The sequence below is a fragment of the Alnus glutinosa genome, chromosome 2 (assembly GCF_958979055.1).
Source record: "Alnus glutinosa chromosome 2, dhAlnGlut1.1, whole genome shotgun sequence".
Taxonomy (NCBI): Eukaryota; Viridiplantae; Streptophyta; class Magnoliopsida; order Fagales; family Betulaceae; genus Alnus; species Alnus glutinosa.
In genome coordinates this window covers 4165176-4187500 of record NC_084887.1, presented here as the reverse complement: position 1 = coordinate 4187500, position 22325 = coordinate 4165176, and the positions used below count along the sequence as shown (strand labels likewise).

Sequence of the window (22325 nt, the reverse complement as noted above, 5' to 3'; positions counted from 1 at the left end):
CATTTAAAATATTCAAAACACTTCATTTTAATCAATATAAACTTAGGCCTCGTTTGATTTACGGAATGAGTATTCCATCGAGAAAGAGAATAGTTATTACTTGAAATGAAATAAAGTGGAAATGAATAGTTATTCTTACTCTCTAATTTGGTGGCAACAAATATACTTTAATTTGGGGAAAATTACAATTTAACCCCCCAAATTACGACCCGTTTTGCGGATAGCTCCCTAAACTGCCAACACTCCGACTCCGACCTACCAAATCCTTTGATAAAGGCCTCAATTGACGAAATATCTCCATATTACCCCTGTCACGTGTCATTTTTCAATTAAAAAATAAAAAAATAAAAACTAAAAAAACTATTTTTTTTTTATTATTTTTTTTAAAAAAATATATATGGGTTTTTTGGGTGACTGCCGAGCCACCCCCTTGGGGAGGGGGGTGACCGCGCGTCTACCCCTGGTGGCCGAGAGCGGCCGCGCGCCACCCATTGAGCCCTAGGGATGGCTTTTCGGGCCACCCCAAATGGATTTCGGGGTGGCCCGAAAGCCACCCCCAAGGCTCGGTGGGTGGCGCACGGCCACTCCCCGCCACAATAGGGGTGGTCGCTCGCCACCCCCCGAGCCCTAGAGGTGGCTTTCGGGCCACCCCGAAATCCATTTGGGGTGGCCTGAAAAGCCACCCCTAAGGCTCGGTAGGTGGCGCGTGGCTGCTCCCGGCCACTAGGGGTAGCCGCGCGGGCCACCCTCAGAGGTGGCACCGACCCCCTCCCTAAGAGGGTGGCTCGGCAACCACCCCAAAAACCCATATTTCCTATTTTTTAAAAAATAAAAATGTTGTTTTGTTTTGTTTTTTTTTAAAAAAAAAAAAAAAAAAATGACATGTGGCAGGGGTAATATGGAGATATTTCGCCAAATGGACCATTTTTCAAAGGATTTGGTAGTTTGGTAAGCTGGAGTCGGAGTGTTGGCAGTTTATGGGGCTATCTGCAAAACGGGTAATAATTTGGGGGGCTAAACTGTAATTTTTCCTTTAATTTGAATCAAATCAAAATTACTAAAAAATTTATATATTACTTATTTTATTTTATTTAAAAATAAACGTGAAACTAATGGTGGCCGACCACCCATTGGCCACCCCCAAATGCGTCGGGGGTGGTCGTACCACCCCTGGAACGCCTCAGGGGTCTACCACAAGGCATTCCTTACCACCCTGGCTCCATCTTTGGCTAGCCGACCACCCATTGGAGTGGTCGGCTAGCCACATATGTGTTTCTTTTTTTGTTTTTTTTTTTTTTTTTAGAAAAAAAAATGAAAGAAAATTAAAAAATAATATGAGTGATTTTTTATTTTTTATTTTTTTAAAAATATGTAGTCTATTCCTTTGAGAATAACTCTTCTTCTAATTTTTTTAGAGGAATAAGTATTTTATTTTCGTGATGAAATAATTATCCCAATGAGAATAACTATTCAAAGAATAGACCCCTACCACCCATTGAAAAAAAATAAAAAAAAAAATCAAAAAAAAATCAAAAAAGAGTCATAAAAGAAAAATTGAAAAAAAGAGAAGGGGTGGGTTCAGAACCCACCAAAGGCCAAACCCTAAACATTTTTCTTTTCTTTTTTATTTTTTTATTTTTTGGCATTATGGAGTGGCCAAACCTATCCCTAGGCCAAATGGAGATGGTCGAACCACCACAAAGCTTTTGGAGGTAGTTTAGTCACCCCTAACTGGTTATGGAGTAGCTCAACCATCCCCTTAGCTAAAATGGGGGTGGCCGGTCACTTTTATTGGCCAAAATTTAGCCCAAAGGGAAGGCTCGAGCCACCCCCGCCACCCATTGACTTCCTTGAGCCTTTCACATTATGAGAAACGTTAGTACAGATTTATCATTTTCAAAACAACATATGGAAGATAGAGAGAAAGTCCCAAACATTGTACGTAAAGGATTTTAAGTTTGCAGTGGGGGAATTTATAGGGTAAAAGATGCATGTACGATTGTTCAATTCTATCTTGTTGTTCTTAAAATAAGTATCAATAAACATTAAACGAGTTCGTCCTACTAAAAATGTATTTTTAAACCAAATATTTTCTAAAAGCCAATACCTACATTGCATGAAAGAAAAGAAATACTCTCCAATTACTTCATAATTTTATAAAAGGAAAATTACAAAAAAGCTCTTCAAACTATCGGCCGTTTTTAAAGTAATCCCTTGAACTACCAAAATGAGCACTATGGCCCCCCCAAATTGTCAAAGAGCACCCCAAAAGACCAATTTTGACAAAATATTCTTATAATACCATTGCCATGTGTCATATATTCAATTAAAAAAAAATAATTAAAATATTTAAAATATTCAAAAAAAAATAGTCATAAAAGAAAAACTGAAAAAAAAAAAAAAGGAGGAGAGCTACCCCAAAGACCAAACTCTAAATAGGAGTGGCCTGCCACTCTCATTGGCCAAAATTTGGCCCAAATAGCCACCCCTTCATGTATATATATATTAGTTTTTTTTTAATATTTCTTTAATTTTTAAATTTTATTATATTTTAATTGAATGTATGATTCGTGGTAAGGGAACTGATATTTTTGACACTTTTATGGCAGTTTGCAAGGTCTTAATATTAGTTTGCCGGCGTTTCAGTTCTGTTTTTAGCGTGTGTGGGCCACAACTGCTTTCTCCGGTCTCGGAAGGTGCCGATCTCAGCTTGTGAAAGTCGTCTGTTGCTAGGGAGGTTCTCGGAGATAGTGCGTGTTTTTCACGTGCCGTCTTCGGCAGTCGTTTCTTGCCGGTGTTGGTATTCCTCCTTTGTACTCACAGTCTACCGTTCTGGTAGCTGCTTTTAATCAGGTGTTCCTGATTTTGTGGGCAGAGATTCATTATCTCTGTTCACTGCGATGGCCTATGGACTTTGATTTCTCGTCTTTGGGCGATGCGTTTGTATCTTCTGCTGCTGTGCTTGTATCATTTTTCTGTTCCTGGTTATGTACTCCTTTGGGGATGTTTTCTTTGGAATGAAATTGAAGAAGAAGATTCTGCGTTCAAAAAAAAAAAAATATTGTCGGAAGTTCAAGAGCTAATTTAAAAATAGCTAATAATTTAGAAGGCTTTTTTATAGTTTTACCTTTTACCAAGTATAACCCCAAGGGCCAGGGGACTTTTTTCCTTTTTTGTCTGGAAAATTAACTGCACTGCCCGAACACGTGTCATACGTACCAAATACCAATATAACCCAAACCACGTACTCGCGCACAAACCCAAACCCAGAGCTCAGAGATACTTTTATGACTCGCCTGACTCACCTGACTCACCTGGTCAGCCCAATCAACTCGGCCTGTTCATTCCGCTTCTCCTATTTCGGCTTTATCACTAGACTGTCTCTCCGTCGTGCCCAAAACACCCTCATTCTCGCACCCCTCGCACACTTCTCACCCCCGCGAATCCCCAAATTTACCTTTTCTGCCACCTGCCCCGACCGCCCCAAACCTTACGCTTCCCCTTCCGCGATGGATCCCCAGGCGCCGGCCGCCGAAGGCGAGGACTTCGTCCACATCGAGAACCCTAGCGCCGATGAGAGCCTGAGCGAGAGCATTGTGAATGTCGAGGAGCCTCCGAGAGATGAGGAATACGACGAAGACGTTTCGACAAGCAACGAGGCCGAGAGCTCGGAGTCGAGGAAGGTACTCCCCGAGGAGCTCTCGAGGAGCGTGATGGTTCTCACGTGTGAATCGGCCGCCGACGGTGGCGTCTGCGACGTGTACTTGGTTGGCACCGCTCACGTGTCTCAGGTAATGAATCGCTTGTGTTTTGTGCTGGATTTAGTCTCTGTTTGGCTGGCGAGAAAATTCCTTAATTGGTTTCTGTTTGGCTGGTGAGAAATTCTGATGACATAATGCATTGGATGGAACTTCCAATATATATTTTTTTGATCAAACATAGAAATCATTAAACGAGGGAAAGACTCCCTTGGTCAACACTTACACAGTTGTGAACTAGGTCCGGTAACGACTCAATCCAAACTTGAAAAAGACATTGAGTTACTGCCATACGGGCTAAACTATGGGCCACAGAATTACATTCACGCCTTACAAATAACACCTTCCAGGAAGAAAAAGATTGCAGAATTTCACGAGTGTCGTCGATGATACTGGCATAACTCGCCGAACAAGCACCCGCAGAGTCGATTGCCTGCACTATCACCTGTGCATCCCCCTCCAAAAGAATCTTCCGGAACTTCCAATGATTGAATCAACGTATTGTGAGATTTCATTAGCCTAATTGTTATGGGCCTAATCATGGTTAATGTATGTAATTAGTAGTTGTAGAATTAATGCGTTTAGTAGTTGTGAGTTACGTAATTGGAGTTGATTGTTTATGGGCAGTTATTGTTAGTTGGCAGTTGTAGGGAAAGTCAAGTGTTAGTGGGTCTCAACCGTAGAAGTTATCCTATGTTGTGGGTAATAGGTAGTTATTTCCAGCATTCAGTATTGTATTTAAAGCTTGTTAGTATTCTAATGAAAGGATGAGAAGTATTTGCATCTAAATCCATGAGGTTATAACCGTGTGCTAGAGGATGACTTGGCCCCCTTGAAGTGCCAAAGTTGTTTCTTTATTGCTTTTATTTACCTACTATTATTCTCAATTATATATGCCCATATCAATTGGTATTAGAGCCGCGTTCCTGCGACAATGACAGAAGGTACACGTGGTTGCAGGCCTAATCTACCCATTAGAAGAATAAATCTTGACCAAATGCAAGAATGAATGGAGAAGGAGCTTTGCTATTAGTGTGATGAGAGATATCAGCCAGGCCATAGGTGCAATAGGCCTAAACTTTATTTGTTGGAAGAATGGGAGTTGGAGGAGAAAGATGAGAAGATGGAAGAGGACTTAGAAACTAAACCTCTTCTTTAGGTTTTCACCGGTGCAAGTCTAGATGCTCATCTTTTGGCATCACCCATTTGCATTCGCTTTCTACCATTAGAAGACGACCTCGAAGAAACTAGATTTGGAGTTGAAGCCTAGAGGGAAGTGCCTATTAACCAAATTCATGCATTGCCTTTTTAGGATAGTGCAAGTGTCTTGGACACGTTTCGGCGAAAATTGCCTTGGGATGAAAAGTTGGCAAACTATGGAAACAAGAATGGGAACCCGTGGAATGGTTAATAGCGTGGGCTGGGCTGAATTTGGTTAAGAATGGGTCCATTCACACTACACCTTGTGGGCTAGGTTCTTTGAAGGGGTGGAGTTTGTTATGGGCCTAATCATTGTTAATGTATTTAATCAATAGTTGTAGAATTAATGTGTTTAGTAGTTGTGAGTTATGTAATTGGGGTTGATTGTTTATGGGTAGTTATTGTTAGTGGGCAATTGTCTTAGGGAAAGTCAAGTTTTAGTGGGTCTTAACTGTAGAAGTTATCCTATCTTAGGGGTAGTGGGTAGTTATTTCCAGCATTCGGTATTGTATTCAAAGCTTGTTAGCATTCTAATGAAAAGAAGAGAAGTATTTGCATATAAACCTGTGAGGTTATAGCCGTGTGCTAGAGGAAGACTTGGCCTCTTGAAGTGCCAAAGTTGTTTCTTTATTGCTTTTATTTACTAATTATTATTCTCAAATATCTATACCCATATCATTTTTTTTTTATTGTTAATTTTTTTTGATAAATAAATAAATTTATTGAAAGCGTAAGGCGCCCCTTAGTACACTGGAAGTATACAAAAGGAAATACCTAACTAGAAAAAGAAAAACGAATAAGAAAATCAGAATAGCTAATCGACGTGGGTGACAAAAAGGCCACCATCCACAAATACAGCGTATGAAAAAACGAAGCTAAAATATCCTCCATAGAATTCTCCTGACCTTCGAAACACCTAAGACTTCTTTCCTTCCAAACACACCAGAAAATGCAGATAGACACCATCAAATTTCAACTTCAGTTGTAGTAGAAACTTGCATGTAAGATTACATTGGGGCAGGTTGTTTTTATAATATTTTAGGTATGGTTCTTAATATCAGGAAACTGATTGATAGCTATGCTGAATTGGGCCTCTGTGGGTTGCAGGAATCATGCAGAGAAGTAGAAGGTGTAATCAGTTTTCTGAAGCCACAGGTGCTTTCCCTATTGAAACTCATAAAAACACTTTGTTTCATGGGTGGGTCATTTTGCGGGGTTGCTACCTGCATTAAAATTGTTTTTGTAGTCTTGTATAATCTTGAAGATTTAGTCGAAGTTGGTGTACATTTCCAAATATGTGTTTATTGACTGCAGGTTGTTTTCCTAGAACTATGCTCAAGCCGTGTCGCAGTGCTTACCCCTCAGAATATAAAGGTCTGTGTCTTATATCTTTTATAGATTTCTCGTGCTTTTTTCTAACATATTTTTCCTACTTATAGATTTGACTTGTGCTTGTTCTCTCTCTCTCTCTCTCTCTCTCTCTCTCTCCACCCCCCATGCCCTCTCCCTTTTTTCTCTGTCATGCTCCAGACCCCCACCAAACCCACTGGAACAGTGAGTAATTGTATTTATGATCTTTTTGTAATACCCTTTTCAACGTTCTATTGTGGTAGATCTGTTGTTTTTATATATGGTACTACTACTTTTGAAACTAAGAACAAACTACCTAGTAATTTTCAGTATTTTCTTTTTCCCATTTTCTGTTGTTATGCCGTTAGCCAGTGAGTGTGCACGTGTGTGTGTGGGTGTGCACAACAAATGTGAACAATCTTGCTTTGCTAGGCAATGGTCACATTTGGGCTTCATGGCCTTGATTACATCTCTATTTTTGCTTGCATATATTGTTAAACCAATATATCTTTTAGATCTTTAATTCAGGTGGAGCAACTCAAGAGACAACTTGGTTTTTCTCTAGTGGCTATTTATATTTCTTCCACATTATGCACTCATTGTTACTTCTACAGGTACCAACTATGGGACAAATGGTAGAGATGTGGAAGAAACAGCATAATGTATTTGGAATACTTTACAGCTGGTTCCTTGCTAAGGCACGTTTCTATGTCTTCAACTTGCATCTCTGGCACCCATATATCATATATGTGTGTGTGTGTGTAACTTGCATCTCTATCACCATGTGTTTTGCACTTGCCTCTGTAAACCTTTCATAACTTTATATGCGGGATGTTCCTTAAATTGTTCATGCTCTAATCTTGTTCTTGATTTTCTATTAGGTTGCTAGTAAGCTTGACGTTTTTCCCGGTTCTGAGTTTCGTGTGGGATATGAAGAAGCAATGAAATACGGTGGCAGGGTGATTCTTGGGGACCGCCCTGTGCAGGTAAGATATTATTTTTCTTTAAGAATTTGTTGATTGGAATCGGTCCATGGATCATGTCTCTGCTTCAACCCGTCTATACTACGCCTGCCTGATTTTTTTTTTCTTCACCCCCCCCCCCCTTCCTTTTTTGGTGTATTTTGATTATTTATCAACCCAACATCCCCACCCCATCACCACTCGACCCATCTGTATTGAACTCCTGTTATTTCCCTGCCACATTCCACATTGGGATGAAGAGATATGTATTCTGAAGTGTTTTGAGATGAGATGGGCTAATTTAGTTTACAAGCACATTGCTCTGCATTTCCTATTGCCAAGAATGTTTTGGTTCTCTCTCTGAGATAGAACAAAAGGTCATAAAATCCATTAAAGCTGGTCATGAGATTTAACCCTGTTTTAAGCTTTTAGTTTCAAATGATTATTTGCGTTATTTATAACTGGTGAACTCCCAGTTTCTATTTCTTCCTCAATGTTCTGTTTCCATCCACCTAAATTTGCTATCATTTGGCCTATTGGAGTGAGGACCCTATCTTGTGGATAAATTCGCTTGTGTGTTGAATGTCTTTTGATGGCTAACTTCCACTTTTGTTTTTTCAAAATATACTGGTAGTTTTAAATTTTTTAATTTTAATTGAATATATATATATATATATATATATATATTTGTGGCGATTCTTTTGTCTGAGCTATTTGAATCTTCAGCAATATAAGAATCGTCTATCTTTAATCTAATGCACTTTCATGTCAAAACTTGATTGACACCTTCCCACCCTCTTTCTTTCTTAATGTAAGGTCACTTAAGTATAACTTTGACTTTGACTGAAGCAGATTACATTACGGAGGACTTGGGATAAAATGCCATTGTGGCATAAGATAAAACTTGTATACTCCTTACTTTTTCAAGCAGTATTTTTACCAAGCCCTGAGGATCTTAACAAAATGGTAAGCTTTCCTTTATTAATATTTTGTCATCATTAGGAGGTTATCTTATATTCATACTTTATCGCCATTGGTAGGAGTACCAAATGGTTTCTACTTGTATGAATTTAGAAATGGGACATCCATTTTTATGTTGCTGAATTTAGTTAATTGTAATTTTCCTTTGCATATCTTCAGTTGAAGGAAATGGATGATGTTGACATGCTGACTCTTGTGATTCAAGAGATGAGCAAGGAGTTCCCTACTCTAATGGAGACCCTTGTACATGAGCGGGATCAGTTAGTATCTTTTGCCTTATATATGTTATAAAATCTAGTCTTATGTCAAAAGATGATTCCATATCATTAAATTGTGTTTTTTCCAAGTTAGACTTTATTAAGTGAGGTTGAAGAAAAAGTCAAAGCTATTGTGAACAACTTCATTGTTTCCCCCTCCATGATAAGTATATCTTTTAGAAGTTTTGCACGGGTCCGAGGTTTACCTGACAAGGGTGGATACACAAAGTGGCTCTGCCTTGAAGGGGTTCCTTGTAAAAAAAGAGAGAGTATATCTTGGAGAAGTGCTGAGTGCATAGGTAACATGTGGCTTGAGATATTGCAAATTTTCTTGTCCACGACTGTGGCTTTGCAACTTTGCAGTTTGCACCTACTCTGAATTTCAGGCCTATTATCTATTTTGTCTTTTTTTTCCCCCCCCTTCTTTATGGGCTTTGCGTTTTATGGTTGATTCTGTATTTGTTCTTGTTGCATGTAATTATGTAATGGAGAGATTCACATCACAAAGATAGTATATAGGAATGATTAGAAGGATTGGTATAATAGAAAACAGATACCGATGTTAAAGTATTGATAGTGGCTCCCAGGCTACCGATGTTATTCCGTGAAACCCCATCGTAAATAGTCTCAACCGTTGGACCCAACCACCTCCGCCAATCCCACCCACGCCAGGGAATTCCCATCACCCACCACACCAAACCATCATGCCACCATCCAACCTTTGCCGCCATCCAACGCCAACCTACTATCACACGCAATCACCCAACACCCTGAATCCACCCTGTGCCTTCAGCCTGCCGCCCAAACAACACCATAGCAGCAGACCCACTTTGCTCAACGACCCATGGTGCGTGAACGAGAGAGAGAAGCTAGTGCTTGGTCCTTCCACATCAACCACCAATGCGCTGTCCCTCCACCCTCGTAGTCCCATCGGCCACCAGTTCCTACCGGGAAACCATCTCCGATTGCTTGGTAGCACTTGAGGAGGTCCACACTCCATAAGAACTTTTTAGCCGTTCAGCCTTGGGTATTTTGTTGGTCTTGAGAAACACAAATAAACGAGAGTTCTTTGTGTTCTCTTGGTCAGCGGTCAGACACAAATAAAGAGAACAGGTCACCTCTGTCTGTTGTGCTTAAGTGTTTGTTTGGTTTTAATTGTGGACCAAAGTAAATAGTGATTGCAAGACTATGAGGGCCAAGTCTATGCCAGCGCTAAGGCCATTCAATTGCCTACATGTCAAACGGAGGCTGATGGACTATTTTTCGAAGGTTGGGCTTGGACCTGCAATTTTTATTGAGCATATGTTTTTTTCGACCTTTCAACATTTCAAAACTTGAGTCCAAGTTTTTTCCAATCAGGGGAGAATGATGCAAAAGGCACTCCAATTGGGTTGTGTAGTGTGCGAAGGCGATTTATCCCATTGTGGGGATCTCGTTGTGTGAGGGTCATAAGCATAAGCTTTTGGCCTTTTTGACCTATCTTGAAGAGGAACTCTGGATCGAGGCGATGGTTGCCCCTACTAAACGTAGCACGAAATCGAGAAGGAGCTAAAGAATTTGGGGTGCTTAGTTAATTACGATGCTAGAGGTGAGTGCTCTAGTTGTGGTAAAGGCAAGGTGGTGGGTGGGGGGGTGGGGGGTACTTCCAGTATTTTTATGAAACCTAGGATTCTTTTCTGGAATGTGAGAGGGTTGTACGAGGGGAAAAAATGTATGAGAGTTAGGAATTTGTCAGAGATTGGAAGGACAACTTTGTTTGCTTTCAAGAATTTAAGCTTGATGCTATGTCATGTAGAATTGTGTGCAATTTTTGGGGTTGTAGTCATGTGGAATGGCCAAGGGGTATCGTGATCATGTGGGATAAAAGGGTGGGGGAGAAGGTAGCTGAGTGTGTGGGTGATTACACCCTGGCTATTTCCTTCAGGAACGTTGCTGATCATTCCACTTGGGCCTTAACAGGTGTTTATGGCCCTAATTCTGATAGGGATAGAGGCTTTTATGGGATGAATTGGCTAGCTTGCATAGTTGTTGGAACTTGCCTTGGTGTATTCGAGGTGATTTTAATGTCACTCGCTTCCCCAGTGAAAGATCAGGTGCGGCTCGTCTATCTTCTACCATGATGGATTTCTCTGATTTTATTTATGATCAGGGACTGATAGAGCTTCCTCTTGTTGGTGGTGCCTTTACATGGTCGACTACACATGATCTCCATGTGTGGTCCAAGATTGATATATTCCTTGTCTCTCCGGATTGGGAGGCTGTGTTTCCCAGAAGAGATTCCTCCGCTTGTGTTCGGATCATTTTCCTATCCTTCTTGATTGTGGTGATGTTCTAAGGGGGAGTAGGCCTTTCAAATTTGAAAACATGTGGCTAAAGGTGGAAGGTTTTGTGGGCTTGGTGAAATAGTGGTGGGAGTCTTATCTTTTCCAAGGTACGCAAAGTTTTGTCTTAGCTCGCAAGCTCAAGGCTTTGAAAATTTATTTGAAAAAATAGAATGAGGCGGTGTTTGGCAATGTACTAAGGAAAAAGAGGAATCTTCTACTTATCAAAAAAAAAAAAAGAAGAGGAATCTTCTAGAAGAATTATTGGTTTTGATGTTATTGAAGAAGGAAGAGCCTTAGGCATGGAGGAGAAAATTAAGAAGGCAGAAGTTGTAAGCGAGCTAGAAAGTTCTACTCTTATGGAGGAGGCAAGTTGGAGACAAAAATCTAGGATGTTGTGGTTAAAGGAGGGGTATAAGTGCTCTAAATTTTTCACACCATTGCAAACTTTAATAGAGGGAATAACTCCATAGACTCTTTATTGATTGGCGGTAGACTTTCTACCAATCAGGCAAAGATCAACAACCACATTGGCCAGTTCTATCAAAAATTATATATCGAATAGTGTAGTTAGAGGCCGTTAGTGGATGGTCTTTCCTTTGACTCCATTTTGGAGTTTGAGGCTTGTTGGTTGGAGAGAGATTTTGGAGAGGAGGAGGTGAGGAAGGTTGTGACAGCTATGGTTGGTGACAAGGTGTCAGGCCCTGACGATTTCTTTATGGCGTTCTTTCAAGCTTGCTAGGATTTGCTGAGAGTGGATATCATGAAGGTTTTTAGTGACTTCCACGTTAGAGGTAAGTTTGAGAAGAGCCTCAATGCTTCATTTATTACGCTCATTCCGAAGATTCCAGGTGCTCTCAACCTCAAGGACTTTCGCCCGATTAGTCTTGTGGGGGTATCTACAAAATTATTGCTAAGATCTTAGCTATAACAGGCTTAGGATGGTAATGGAGAAGATCATCTCCAAGTCCCAGAGTGCCTTCATAAGAGATAGGCAGATTCTTGACATGGTTCTTATTGCCAATGAATACCTTGATAGTAGGCTAATATCTGGCAAGTTGGGCGTCATTTGTAAATGGATTTGAGAAAGCGTATGATCATGCGAATTAGGATTTTTTGTTGTATATTTTAAGGCGGTGTGGCTTTGGAGGAAACTGGCGCTCGTGGGTTGATACAAGGGGATTCTTTTTCCCCTTTGCTGTTTGTTTTTGTGATGGAAGCTATGGGTAGAGTGTTATCTGCTGTGATTAATCGGGGGCTGCTGGATGGTTTCTCAGTGGGCAGTGCTGCTTTTTCTCATCTTTGTTTGTTGATGATGCTTTGATGTTTTATGATGCTCTTCCTGCTTATTTGCGTCATTTGCAAAGGTTATTCCTGTGCTTTGAAGTTGCATCGGGCTTAAAGGTAAATTTTGCCAAGCTAAAATTGCTTCCTGTGGGGAATGTTACACAGGTGGGAAGGTTAGCCTAAATTCTAGGGTGTGGGGTCTCCACTCTGCTGGTCAAGTATCTTGGTTTACCATTGGGGTCTCCTACAAGGCTAAGTATATCTGGGACGACGTTATTGAGAAGTTGGAATATCGGTTGGCTAGTTGGAAATTGTTGTATTTGTCCAAGGGTGGCAGGGTTACCCTCATCAAGAGTACTATTGCTAATCTGCATACGTATTACATGTCTCTTTTCCTTGTTCCAACGAATGTTGCTAACCCCATGGAGAAGATCTAACATGATTTCTTGTGGGGTAGGTTAGGTGAAGAGTTTAAATTTTACTTGGTGAGTTGGTCAAAGGTTTGTTCACCAATCTTTGAGGGAGGGTTGGGTATTAGAAATTTGATGGTGTTTAATCACGCCTCTTAGATAAATGGTTATGGCGCTATGGGCTTGAGAGAGGGGCTTGCTGGAGAATAACAGTGGACACTAAATATGGCAGTTTATGGGGAGGGTGATGTTCTCTTGAGCCTACATGAGCCTTTGGGGTAGAGTTGTAGAAGAATATCAGGAAAGGATGGGAACAAATTTCTAGCTTTACCAGATTTGAGGTGGGGATTCCAAGATCAGCTTTTGGCATGACCAATGGTGTGGGGAAAAGCGGCTCAAAAGGTAGCTTTTCAAATTTTATACGCTCTCACTTGTGCAAAGGTGGCCGCAATATTTAGAGTTTTTGGGCGGCTCCAACCAGTGGAATGTGAGCTTTGCTAGAGTGGTGCATGGTTGGGAGGTAGATGTCTTTGCTTCTTTTCTCCAAGTGTTGGATTCAGTTAGAGTGAGAAGAGGATGTGAAGATCAACTGTGGTGGGCTCCATCCAAAAAATGATTGTTCAAGGTCAAATCCTTCTATTGCTCTTTGGCTTTTCTTGAAGGAATCCTCTTCCCCTAGAAGAGAGTATGGCGGACTCAGGCTCCTTCGAGGGTAGTTTTTTTTGTGTGGTTAGTGGCTCTAGGTAAGACATTCACCTTGGATAATCTCAAGAGGTGGCACATCATCGTGATGGAGAGATGTTGCATGTGCAAGAGGAATGAGGAGTCTATGGACCATCTTCTTCTTCATTGCGATGTGGCTTCCGCCATTTGGAGTGCTTTTTTTAGTCGTTTTGGGATGTCCTGGGTTATGCCTAGACGTGTTGGTGATATGTATGACTGTTGGTGGTCCTTTGGCAAGCCAAGGAGTGCTGTAGTGTGGAAATGGTGCCTACATGCCTCTTTTGGTGTTTGTGAAGGGAAATGAATGATAGAAAGTAGAAACTTTGAAGACAGGGAGTGGACATTGGGGAAAATTTTTATCCTTGTTCTACGAAACATTGTATCTATGGACTCAATTACTTATCAAAAAAAAAAAAAAAAAATTACATTGTATCTATGGATTGTGGCATATAGTGAGTTGTTCGTTTTGCTCTTTCTAGTTAGGTGATTCATTTGGTATACTTCTTATATACTTAGAGGTGTTTTACGCTTTCAATGAAATTAGTTTATTATTTATCAAAAAAAAAAGAGTTTTATTTAATTTTAAGAGTCAATGGTTTTGTCTTCTTTAATTCAATAAATAGACGATTGTCTTTGGTAATTCAAAACAAAAAAAAATTAAATACATAGATGATTGTCCTAGAGTATTTTAGGCAATTTAATAAATGGCCATTGCCCTAGATTGTGTTAGGTATGTTAATAAAATTATGGTGCGGAAGTCAATAAATAGGTGTTGCCCTAGGTTTTAGTATGTTAGTCTATTTAAGTGTCTCTTGTACTCCAATGAAGACATATTTGAATGGAATAAAATGATGAGAAAGTGGTTTTCTCTCTCCTCTTTCTCTTCTCCCCTATTCTCTCTCTCTCTCTCCCCAGCGTCTTCTCTCTCCTCTCTCTTTCACTAGCTTCTTCTCTCTTCTCTAGCTTATTTCTCCTCTCTTTACCCTAATTTCTCTGTATTTTTGTGACTATTGTTTGTCCCACATCAGTTGGAGATTCTCTTTAACCAATGAAGTCTTTAGTTTTGGAAGACTTTACCTAATAAATAAAGTCTTTAATTCTTCTCTAGGTTATTTTAGTCAGCTTGTTTATTCTCTATGTCCTCAAAATAAATGTTTCCTAAAATTGTAGTGAAGTACCACTTTTTATAAGTGGTGATACAGTTCCCACTAGTTTGAGAAAGCTCATTGTAAGGAAAGCTTGTATAATCGAGTGCATACATGGATTTTCATTTGCTTCCTTTTGTTTTCCACCTTTCACCTGTTCTTTATTCCTGGTTAGTGTCTTTGGTTCCATTTGTTGCTCCAGCTGTCTAGAACCATCGAACCATACCATGCAGAGCCTAGAAATTGAAATTGAACTAGGTTACAAGTAGTGAGTTGTTTCCCATATATGTTTACATTCTGCTGCTTTCTTTCAAATCTGGTTCAAGATTATATAAATTAACAAAGAAGAGAACATGATGTTTCTTTAACACCATCTGATTGTTATCAGTTTGATTGGCTTTAGCTGACACATTTTCACACGGTTTAGATGATAAATAGCTCCTCCGGCCAGCATGTAATGTATTGAATAGCCATACGTACATTATGTACAGTGGACACTATTGGCTCAAAAGCAAACATTTCAGTAAAGATCACTTTGAGCGTCTCCAATTATCAATATCTAAAACAGACCGGGAACAATCGAAACTATCCAGGGAAAGAACACCTTGAGCACATTCTCCTTTTTTTTGCTTGTATTTGTTATATAGAGTGATGACACTGAGATATGTGCTGTCACAGAAATTTATCTTATAGAAGTTATAGGGTGTGAGGACTTGTCATGGCAGGAGAAATGGTTTCCAATCAATAGTGCACAATTAGATTGGTACAACACATATTTGCCTGCTTTTATTTTAGGAATCCATAGTTCTACTGCATTTATTTTTCGTTGTATTAATATTTGGCATATTTCTGTAAGATATTCTTGGTTTTATATTATTAATTTTCTTGTGTTTCTAGGTATATGTCTGCCACATTACTGAAAATTGCTAGTGGGCATAGTTCAGTTGTCGCAGTTGTTGGAAAGGGGCATCTGCAAGGAATTAAGAAGCATTGGAAGCAGCCTGTTGTGGTCGGGGAATTTATTGTTTTTAATTTTTCTTACCTTCAAGAAAATCTATTTATTTCTGTCATATAATACACCTTTAAAAATTAAAACCAGCCCATAAACACTGAAATTCATGTTGGAAATGTTTATAGAGGCACCATTCAGTTAATTCTCATTCGTAGATCCCTTCATCCTTGAAATCATGTTTATAGAGACACCATTCATTTAATTCCCCTTTGTTGCCAAAAATGAGTTTGTTCTTTCATATTCATCTTACGTTTAGTTGAAATGGGAAATTCTGCTTCACGCTTTGAATTAGATTTTCCATATATGTCGTTTGAGTTAAAATCTTGAGAACATATCTACGTTTTTGCAGGTGAAGGATCTTATGGTAATTCCTTCGCAAAAACCAGGTATTTCTGCCGTGAAGGTCCTGGCATCTCTTGGTGTTGCAGTTGCCGGGGTGGCCATAATATCGGGCATCTATCTTTCGAAGAAGAAATAGCTCCACTATAGTTGCTTCCTTGCAGACATGGTTGGAAGTGGGAAAAGTGCCTCGGCATGAGATGTGGAAGGCTAGCATTTAGGCAGTGATCCTTAATTATGAAGAAATCCTGATGGAGTGCACTAGAAATATATGATCAAAGCTCCCTTTACCTTAGTTGGCTGATCTCACTTTTTTCATGTAAAGTATACCCCGGAAAATTGTCTTTGATGACATAGTGAGGAATTTTTTTATTTTTCACAGCCAAAACTCTTTCAGAATCTCTGAAAATCATTCAATTTCCAAATGATGAATAAGAAACATATATTATTTATATGCCTCCAAGGGATCTCTGTACACATGTAATTAATTTCAAAGCTCAGGGATTTACCTTTTTGGTTGCTTTCCAATGTTCCTCTTGAAGTCTTTTATGATTTTAGATTACCTTTTTCATTATACTTCATTCTTTTGAATAATGATGATTTATGGCCTTATCATTTTAGAACTGCTTATATGAATGGAGCCAATGGATGCTTTTGTTAAGTAGAATTAATCTAATTGCAATGTAAAAGAGAACAATGCCTTGATTCAAGTTAAGAGTCAGTTTTCCAGCTTTACTTCGTTTCAAACAGATATCCTAAACCTTTTACATACGTCATTATTGTAAAGTAAAGCACGACAGCTATAAAACTGAAAAATAAAAAGGAAGACCTTAGGCCATGCTAGGAGGTGGTGTAGTTGGAAATGAGATTTTTGCATTCTGCCTCTGTGGGTCGGAAGAGTTGGGAAAACTTTCAGACTCTTTTTGGATGGAGGCTAGTTTTTGCCCCGCCTCTACCTCTAAAATGTCAGAGGCTGAATTAGGTGAAAGCGTAGGAGATGGCTGGAAACAATATGATCTCATATCTGTCTATGTCCTCTCCTTTTTTCCTTGTTCATACCCTTCCTCTTCACCGCCGCCCCCTCCTCTCACGCAACCTGACCTGATCTCCCCATCCCTCTCTCCCCCCATTGCCCCAACCACCACCAACCTGCCCATGTTTCTCACACTCATCCCTTCTTCTCTCGGTCCTCTCCAGATAATGAACTTCGATCTGTTATGTTCTTGAAACCAACTTGTAGGAAAACACAAGCTACTTAAGTTACTTAACATTCCCATGGACTTTAAGCACTTTAGGATTGCTTCCTAGCTCTCCATCAAATTGGAAGATGAATCTTGGATCAGTCTCGACCCTAATACTCAAGTGCAACTGTGCCGACGAGCCTTTCTTGTTGTTCCCTTCTATACCAAACCAGCAGACAGCAGCCCTCGGGAATATAACTAGCCTTTGTCTTCACACACAGATTCCAATTCCACAAAAAATGTTTAGAGCACGTTTGAGATTATGTTAGGAAATATAGCTTTTAAAGTCAAATAGTTTTTTTTTTTTTTTTTTTTAGCAAAAGCTTCATTTTAAAACGTTTCCCAAAATATATTTTGACCATTTTTAGAGTAAAAAAGTTAACTATTTTTAAAGTTTTTTTTTAGCGAACATGTTAACTTTTTATTTGGCACAACTTTTTAAGTATTAAAAATACATTTAAACTCTTTAACTCAATCCCAAACATGCTCTTATTAACGGCATTCGTCGAACAACAAGGTTATTAAGTCACAGCAACTGCACCATACTCATCTAATAGCAAGATTAATACCGACGACTTCAAGCCTTGTGCTCGTCTGATTAATTTATGTTGTCCTCGAGACTCACCCACAGCGAGACACCATGTGAGAGAGAGAGAGAGAGAGAGAGAAACAACTTGTTTTACTCACCCACCACCCATTGACCTCCGTTCATACTGTGGGAAACATTAGCACATACCCATCGTTTTCAAAACAACATATGGAAGATAGAGAGAGACAAAAGAGTTTCTCGAACATAGCAGAAAATGTGATATAAGGTTGCAGTGGAGGAATTTATAGGGTTTTAAAAAAAAAAAAAATCAATAAACATAAAACGACCTCGTCTTCCTAAATATGGGTTTTTTTTTTTTTTTTTTTTTTAAAAAAAAAAATTTCTTGCCAGTTGGAATTATGTTGGAAACGAAAATGGGACTCCTCCCTACCTTTGCCTACTATCATAAGCTGACCTGCACAATTGGAAAGGTGTTGGTGGTCAAATCACCATTTGATTTGTGATAAATTATTATTATTTTTTTTTATTTTTTGTTTTTGTAGATTACTATTAATTTTGATACAATGATTTCAATAGCTAAATCAGTTTTAGAGAGACACAAAAAAGATATGGGATAACATTTAGCATTACTTATTATCAAAATTACAAAAATAAACAACCTTAGCTACCATCAATCCATAGATTGCTAAAAACAAGAAAATGATGGTTGTGCCACATATGTGGTGGTTACAAGCGTAAATGATGATACCAGAGAAGATACAAAGGAGACACTTCACTTTATAAATAATATTAGATGTAGTTAAAAAAGAAAAAGAAAAAGAAAAAGTTATCAACTATGAATTTTAAGAGCTAGCACTAATAACAGTTTTTATTTAATTTTTTTTCCTAAATTTAAGGAACAAAATTACTTTTTGTTACCGTATCCAAATACACTTCACAATAGCTTTCTTTATCTCTCTCTATGCCATTAAAATATCATTTCTTTATAAAATACAAGTTCCCTGCTTACTCTCACATTTTTTACAAAATCTCAACACAATCTACAATGAAAGGCAAAAAGATAAGAGATATAGGGAAGCTAAAGTACCCAGTAGAGTAGCATTGTAGCATTCCCAATGTTTAAAGAGTAATGTTTCTTACACAATTTTTGTACAACTTTTACACAACTCTAACAACTTTCTTTTAAAATCAGCCATTGAATATCTAGGACCCACATGTTGGAAAACAAATCCAATGGTTGATCATAACAAAAAGTAGTTAGAGTTGTGCAAAAGTTGTGTGAGAGTTGTGTAAGAAACATTACTCATGTTTAAAACAACAATTAGTTAGCTTTTGTAGTTTTTTTTTTTTTTTTTTTTTTTTTAATTATTTTTTGAGATTTTCCTTATATTTAAAGAATGTAAGAGATTATAGAAAAACTGTTATTAGTCCTTTGAATAATACTTCGTACGTCGTGGCATGGGTTGTCACCAAGTCTTACTAGGTCATAAAATATCAGTAGAGTTAAAAAAAAAAAAAAATTCAGCACCGGCCATATTTGTGTGAGCGGCACATTACATGCCGCAAAGACCATGTTAAGTGCATGAAAATTGTCATAATAATAGAAGAGAAGAGAATTTGCGTTATCTCAATGTAATGTTAGCAAGATTAATGTTTGAGTGTTCAGATAAATTAAAAATAAAATAAGGTATTGGAGAAAATTAAATAGATGAGAGTGTTCATTTTCTCATTTTCTTTTGCCGTCGCAAATAAAGATATTTTTGGTTATCTCAAAAGAAAAGCTTTTAAATCTATGATTGTTGCTTGGGTGTTAAATTCTTGACCCCTTTCATTTGGGCTCTAATAGCCCAATTTCGTTGATCTTCAATCATTTTTGTTCCAAATATGATCTCCTCCTTGAAAATTGTTTTATTTTGTCGAATACAATTTTGTATTTTGGGCTTTTTTGAAACCTTTTTTTGTGAAATTATATGTTTATAACTTTGATTTGTATACCCTTATGCAATTCTAACAGTTTTTTTTTTTTTTTCAAACTAACTATCCTACACATGAATCTTAATATCCAATGATTGTTTAAATGATCTAAGTTGCCAGGTTCCCTAGCTTGGAAGAGTTACGCGAATGCATGGGTCTTACTCTAAATGAAGAATACACCACCGAGCAATTGTTAAAGATGAAGATGAGTTAGCCAATATTATACCTCCCCCATAAGTGGTGGCTATCTATTTTTCTTATGTAACTATCACTGTAAATGTGTTCATTCAATGTTGTATCTCTGATTTCATGGAAAAAAAAAAATGTGGCTTTGATTTTGTCTGTAACATGGTTTGAAATCCCGAGTAAGTTTTTTTTTTAACTCTTTTGCTTCTGTACATAGACCTTCTTTGTTAAAACTTTTTTTTTTCTCGGTCCAAGCAAAAACATTAACAAATAACATAAAAGCAAAGTACTTTCAAAACAGTATTCGACAAAGGGGGGGTTCGAACTAGTGACCTCCGCTTCATGAGGCGTGATCCCTAACCGATTGAGCTATCCTTTGGGAAATAGGTCCATATTGGTTTGAGTATGAATCTTTTTCATTTTATTTTTTTATTTTTTTTATGTGAAACATTTTGGTCATAATTTTTACCTGATTTATTTCTCCCTTCAAGGAATAAGAATTATTGAACACCCATAATTGTGTTTAGTTTAAATCACAATAAATACATATGGCATACTGGCCACACTATAATATAATTAAGAAATTTCTTACATTATCCTATTTGGCCCTGTTGACACAAAAATTCCTTACGGTGTTTGATTTTTCAACATGGCCATAACATTATTTATTTCAACTATCTATGGAATGTATCCACTCATGAAAGGAATACTAAACATAAATCATAGCGATAAAACAATTACACAATAAGTCATCCGTTCTAACTTCCATATATTACAATGTATAAAACTTCTTAAATGAGTACTTTATAAGCAATCAAATTTTATGAATGAGCTTTCTATAAGCCATTGATTAGTTCTTGACCATATATATATATATATAGGATCCGGCTTCCGTGCGGTAGTTTAAAACTACCGCATGGGTGCTGTAGTGGAAAATGGTACCGTTTTCCACTTAAAAAAATTTGCAAAATTTTTATTAAATTTAAAAATTATAAAAATAATAATAATAAAAAACAAAAAATATAAAAACCTAAAAAAAATTAAGGGGTGGCTGGCCACCCCCTTGGGCAACGCCGGCCACCCCATTATTGGCCAAGGGGGTGGCCGGACCACCCCCTTGGCCGATCTGGGGTGGACGAACCACCCCAGTCGGCTTTGGGGGTGGTCCGGCCACCCCAAAAAGGCCAAAAAAGAAAACAAAAAAAAAAGTTAGGGGTTTGGGGGGTGGCCGGACCACCCCAAAGGGCCTGGGGGTGGTTTCGACCACCCCATACGGCCGGCCACCCCCAAAAACCTATTTTTTTTGTTTTGTTTTTGTTTTTGGTTTCTAGGCCTTTTAGGGGTGGCCGGACCACCCCAAAGGGCCTGGGGGTGGTTTGGACCACCCCATACGGCTGATCTGGGGGTGGCCGAGCCACCCCCAAGGCCTTTGGGGGTGATTCGGTCACCGGCCACCCCCAAAACCCAAACTTTTTTTTTTTTTTTTTGTTTTTGGTTTCTAGGCCTTTTAGGGGTGGTTTCGACCACCCCATACGCTCGATATGGGGGTGGCCGAGCCACCCCCAAGGCCTTTGGGGGTGGTCCGGCCACCCCCAAACCCCTAACCTTTTTTTGTTTTTTGGCTTTTTGGGGGTGGCCGGACCACCCCCAAAGCCGACTGGGGTGGACGATCCACCCCAGATCGGCCAAGGGGGTGGTCCGGCCACCCCCTTGGCCAATAATGGGGTGGCCGGCGTTGCCCAAGGGGGTGGCCGGCCACCCCTTAATTTTTTTTTTAGGTTTTTATATTTTTTGTTTTTAATTATTATTATTTTTATAATTTTTAAATTTAAAAAAAAATTTACAAATTTTTTTTAATGTGCTGTAGTGGAAAACGGTACTGTTTTCCACTACAGCACCCATGAACTACCGCATGGAAGCCGGATCCATATATATATATATATCAATTGTAGCTGCTAGTAGGGTGTTATTTTTTTTTTTAGATGAGATCGATGAAGTTACACAGCCAAGGAAAAGAAAATACAAAAAGCAAATGCAAAATGAAAAAGGAAAGCAAATACAAAGATTTAGGAGAAAATGAAGATAGAAATTAAATGCTTTCGCTTGAAGAGAGCAACCCATTTAAGATTTAGCTGAATTAGCGCTATTGTGAAAACTTGGATAAAGCTTAATTAATTGATTAACGAGGAATGCTAGGGTGTACACTTTTGTACACCCCACATCCGATCCCATACTTACATGTATTTTTATTTTTTAAATAAATAAACACATATAAGAGTGGGATGAGGGATGTATAGGAGTGTACATCTCAACATTTCTCTTGACTAACAAACCGAGGATATCTAACATAAAGAAGGATATTTTCCAATCCATGGTAAGGTGAATTTGGAAGTCGATAGAATTGTCCAAAGAAAAAAAAGATTACAAAGAGCAAATGGGTTTACAAGAAGATGAAGTTAGTTGAGAAAGTTTTGCGGCCGGTGAGACTAATCGATAGAGAAACATAATGTTATGTTTAAATCAAATCTTATGCGCAAGTTCAAACCATGAATGATACTTATAGCTTGTAATTGCCTTAAGAGGCTTTGGAGGAGATATTTGAGAAAATTCGTAATGTTAGACTTGATGA

At 38.6% G+C, this 22325-nt stretch overlaps 1 protein-coding gene across 1 annotated transcript; it reads left to right on the top strand.

The window, feature by feature from the left end:
* Positions 1 to 3254: 3254 nt before the first annotated feature.
* LOC133860710 (uncharacterized) lies at positions 3255 to 16273 on the top strand. The gene is made up of 9 exons (XM_062296289.1): positions 3255 to 3791; positions 6066 to 6113; positions 6273 to 6332; positions 6923 to 7006; positions 7190 to 7294; positions 8123 to 8236; positions 8411 to 8511; positions 15292 to 15403; positions 15756 to 16273. The coding sequence occupies exons 1-9, from the start codon at positions 3288 to 3290 to the stop codon at positions 15882 to 15884; spliced, it is 1257 nt and encodes a 418-aa protein (XP_062152273.1). The 5' UTR covers positions 3255 to 3287; the 3' UTR covers positions 15885 to 16273.
* Positions 16274 to 22325: the final 6052 nt, after the last annotated feature.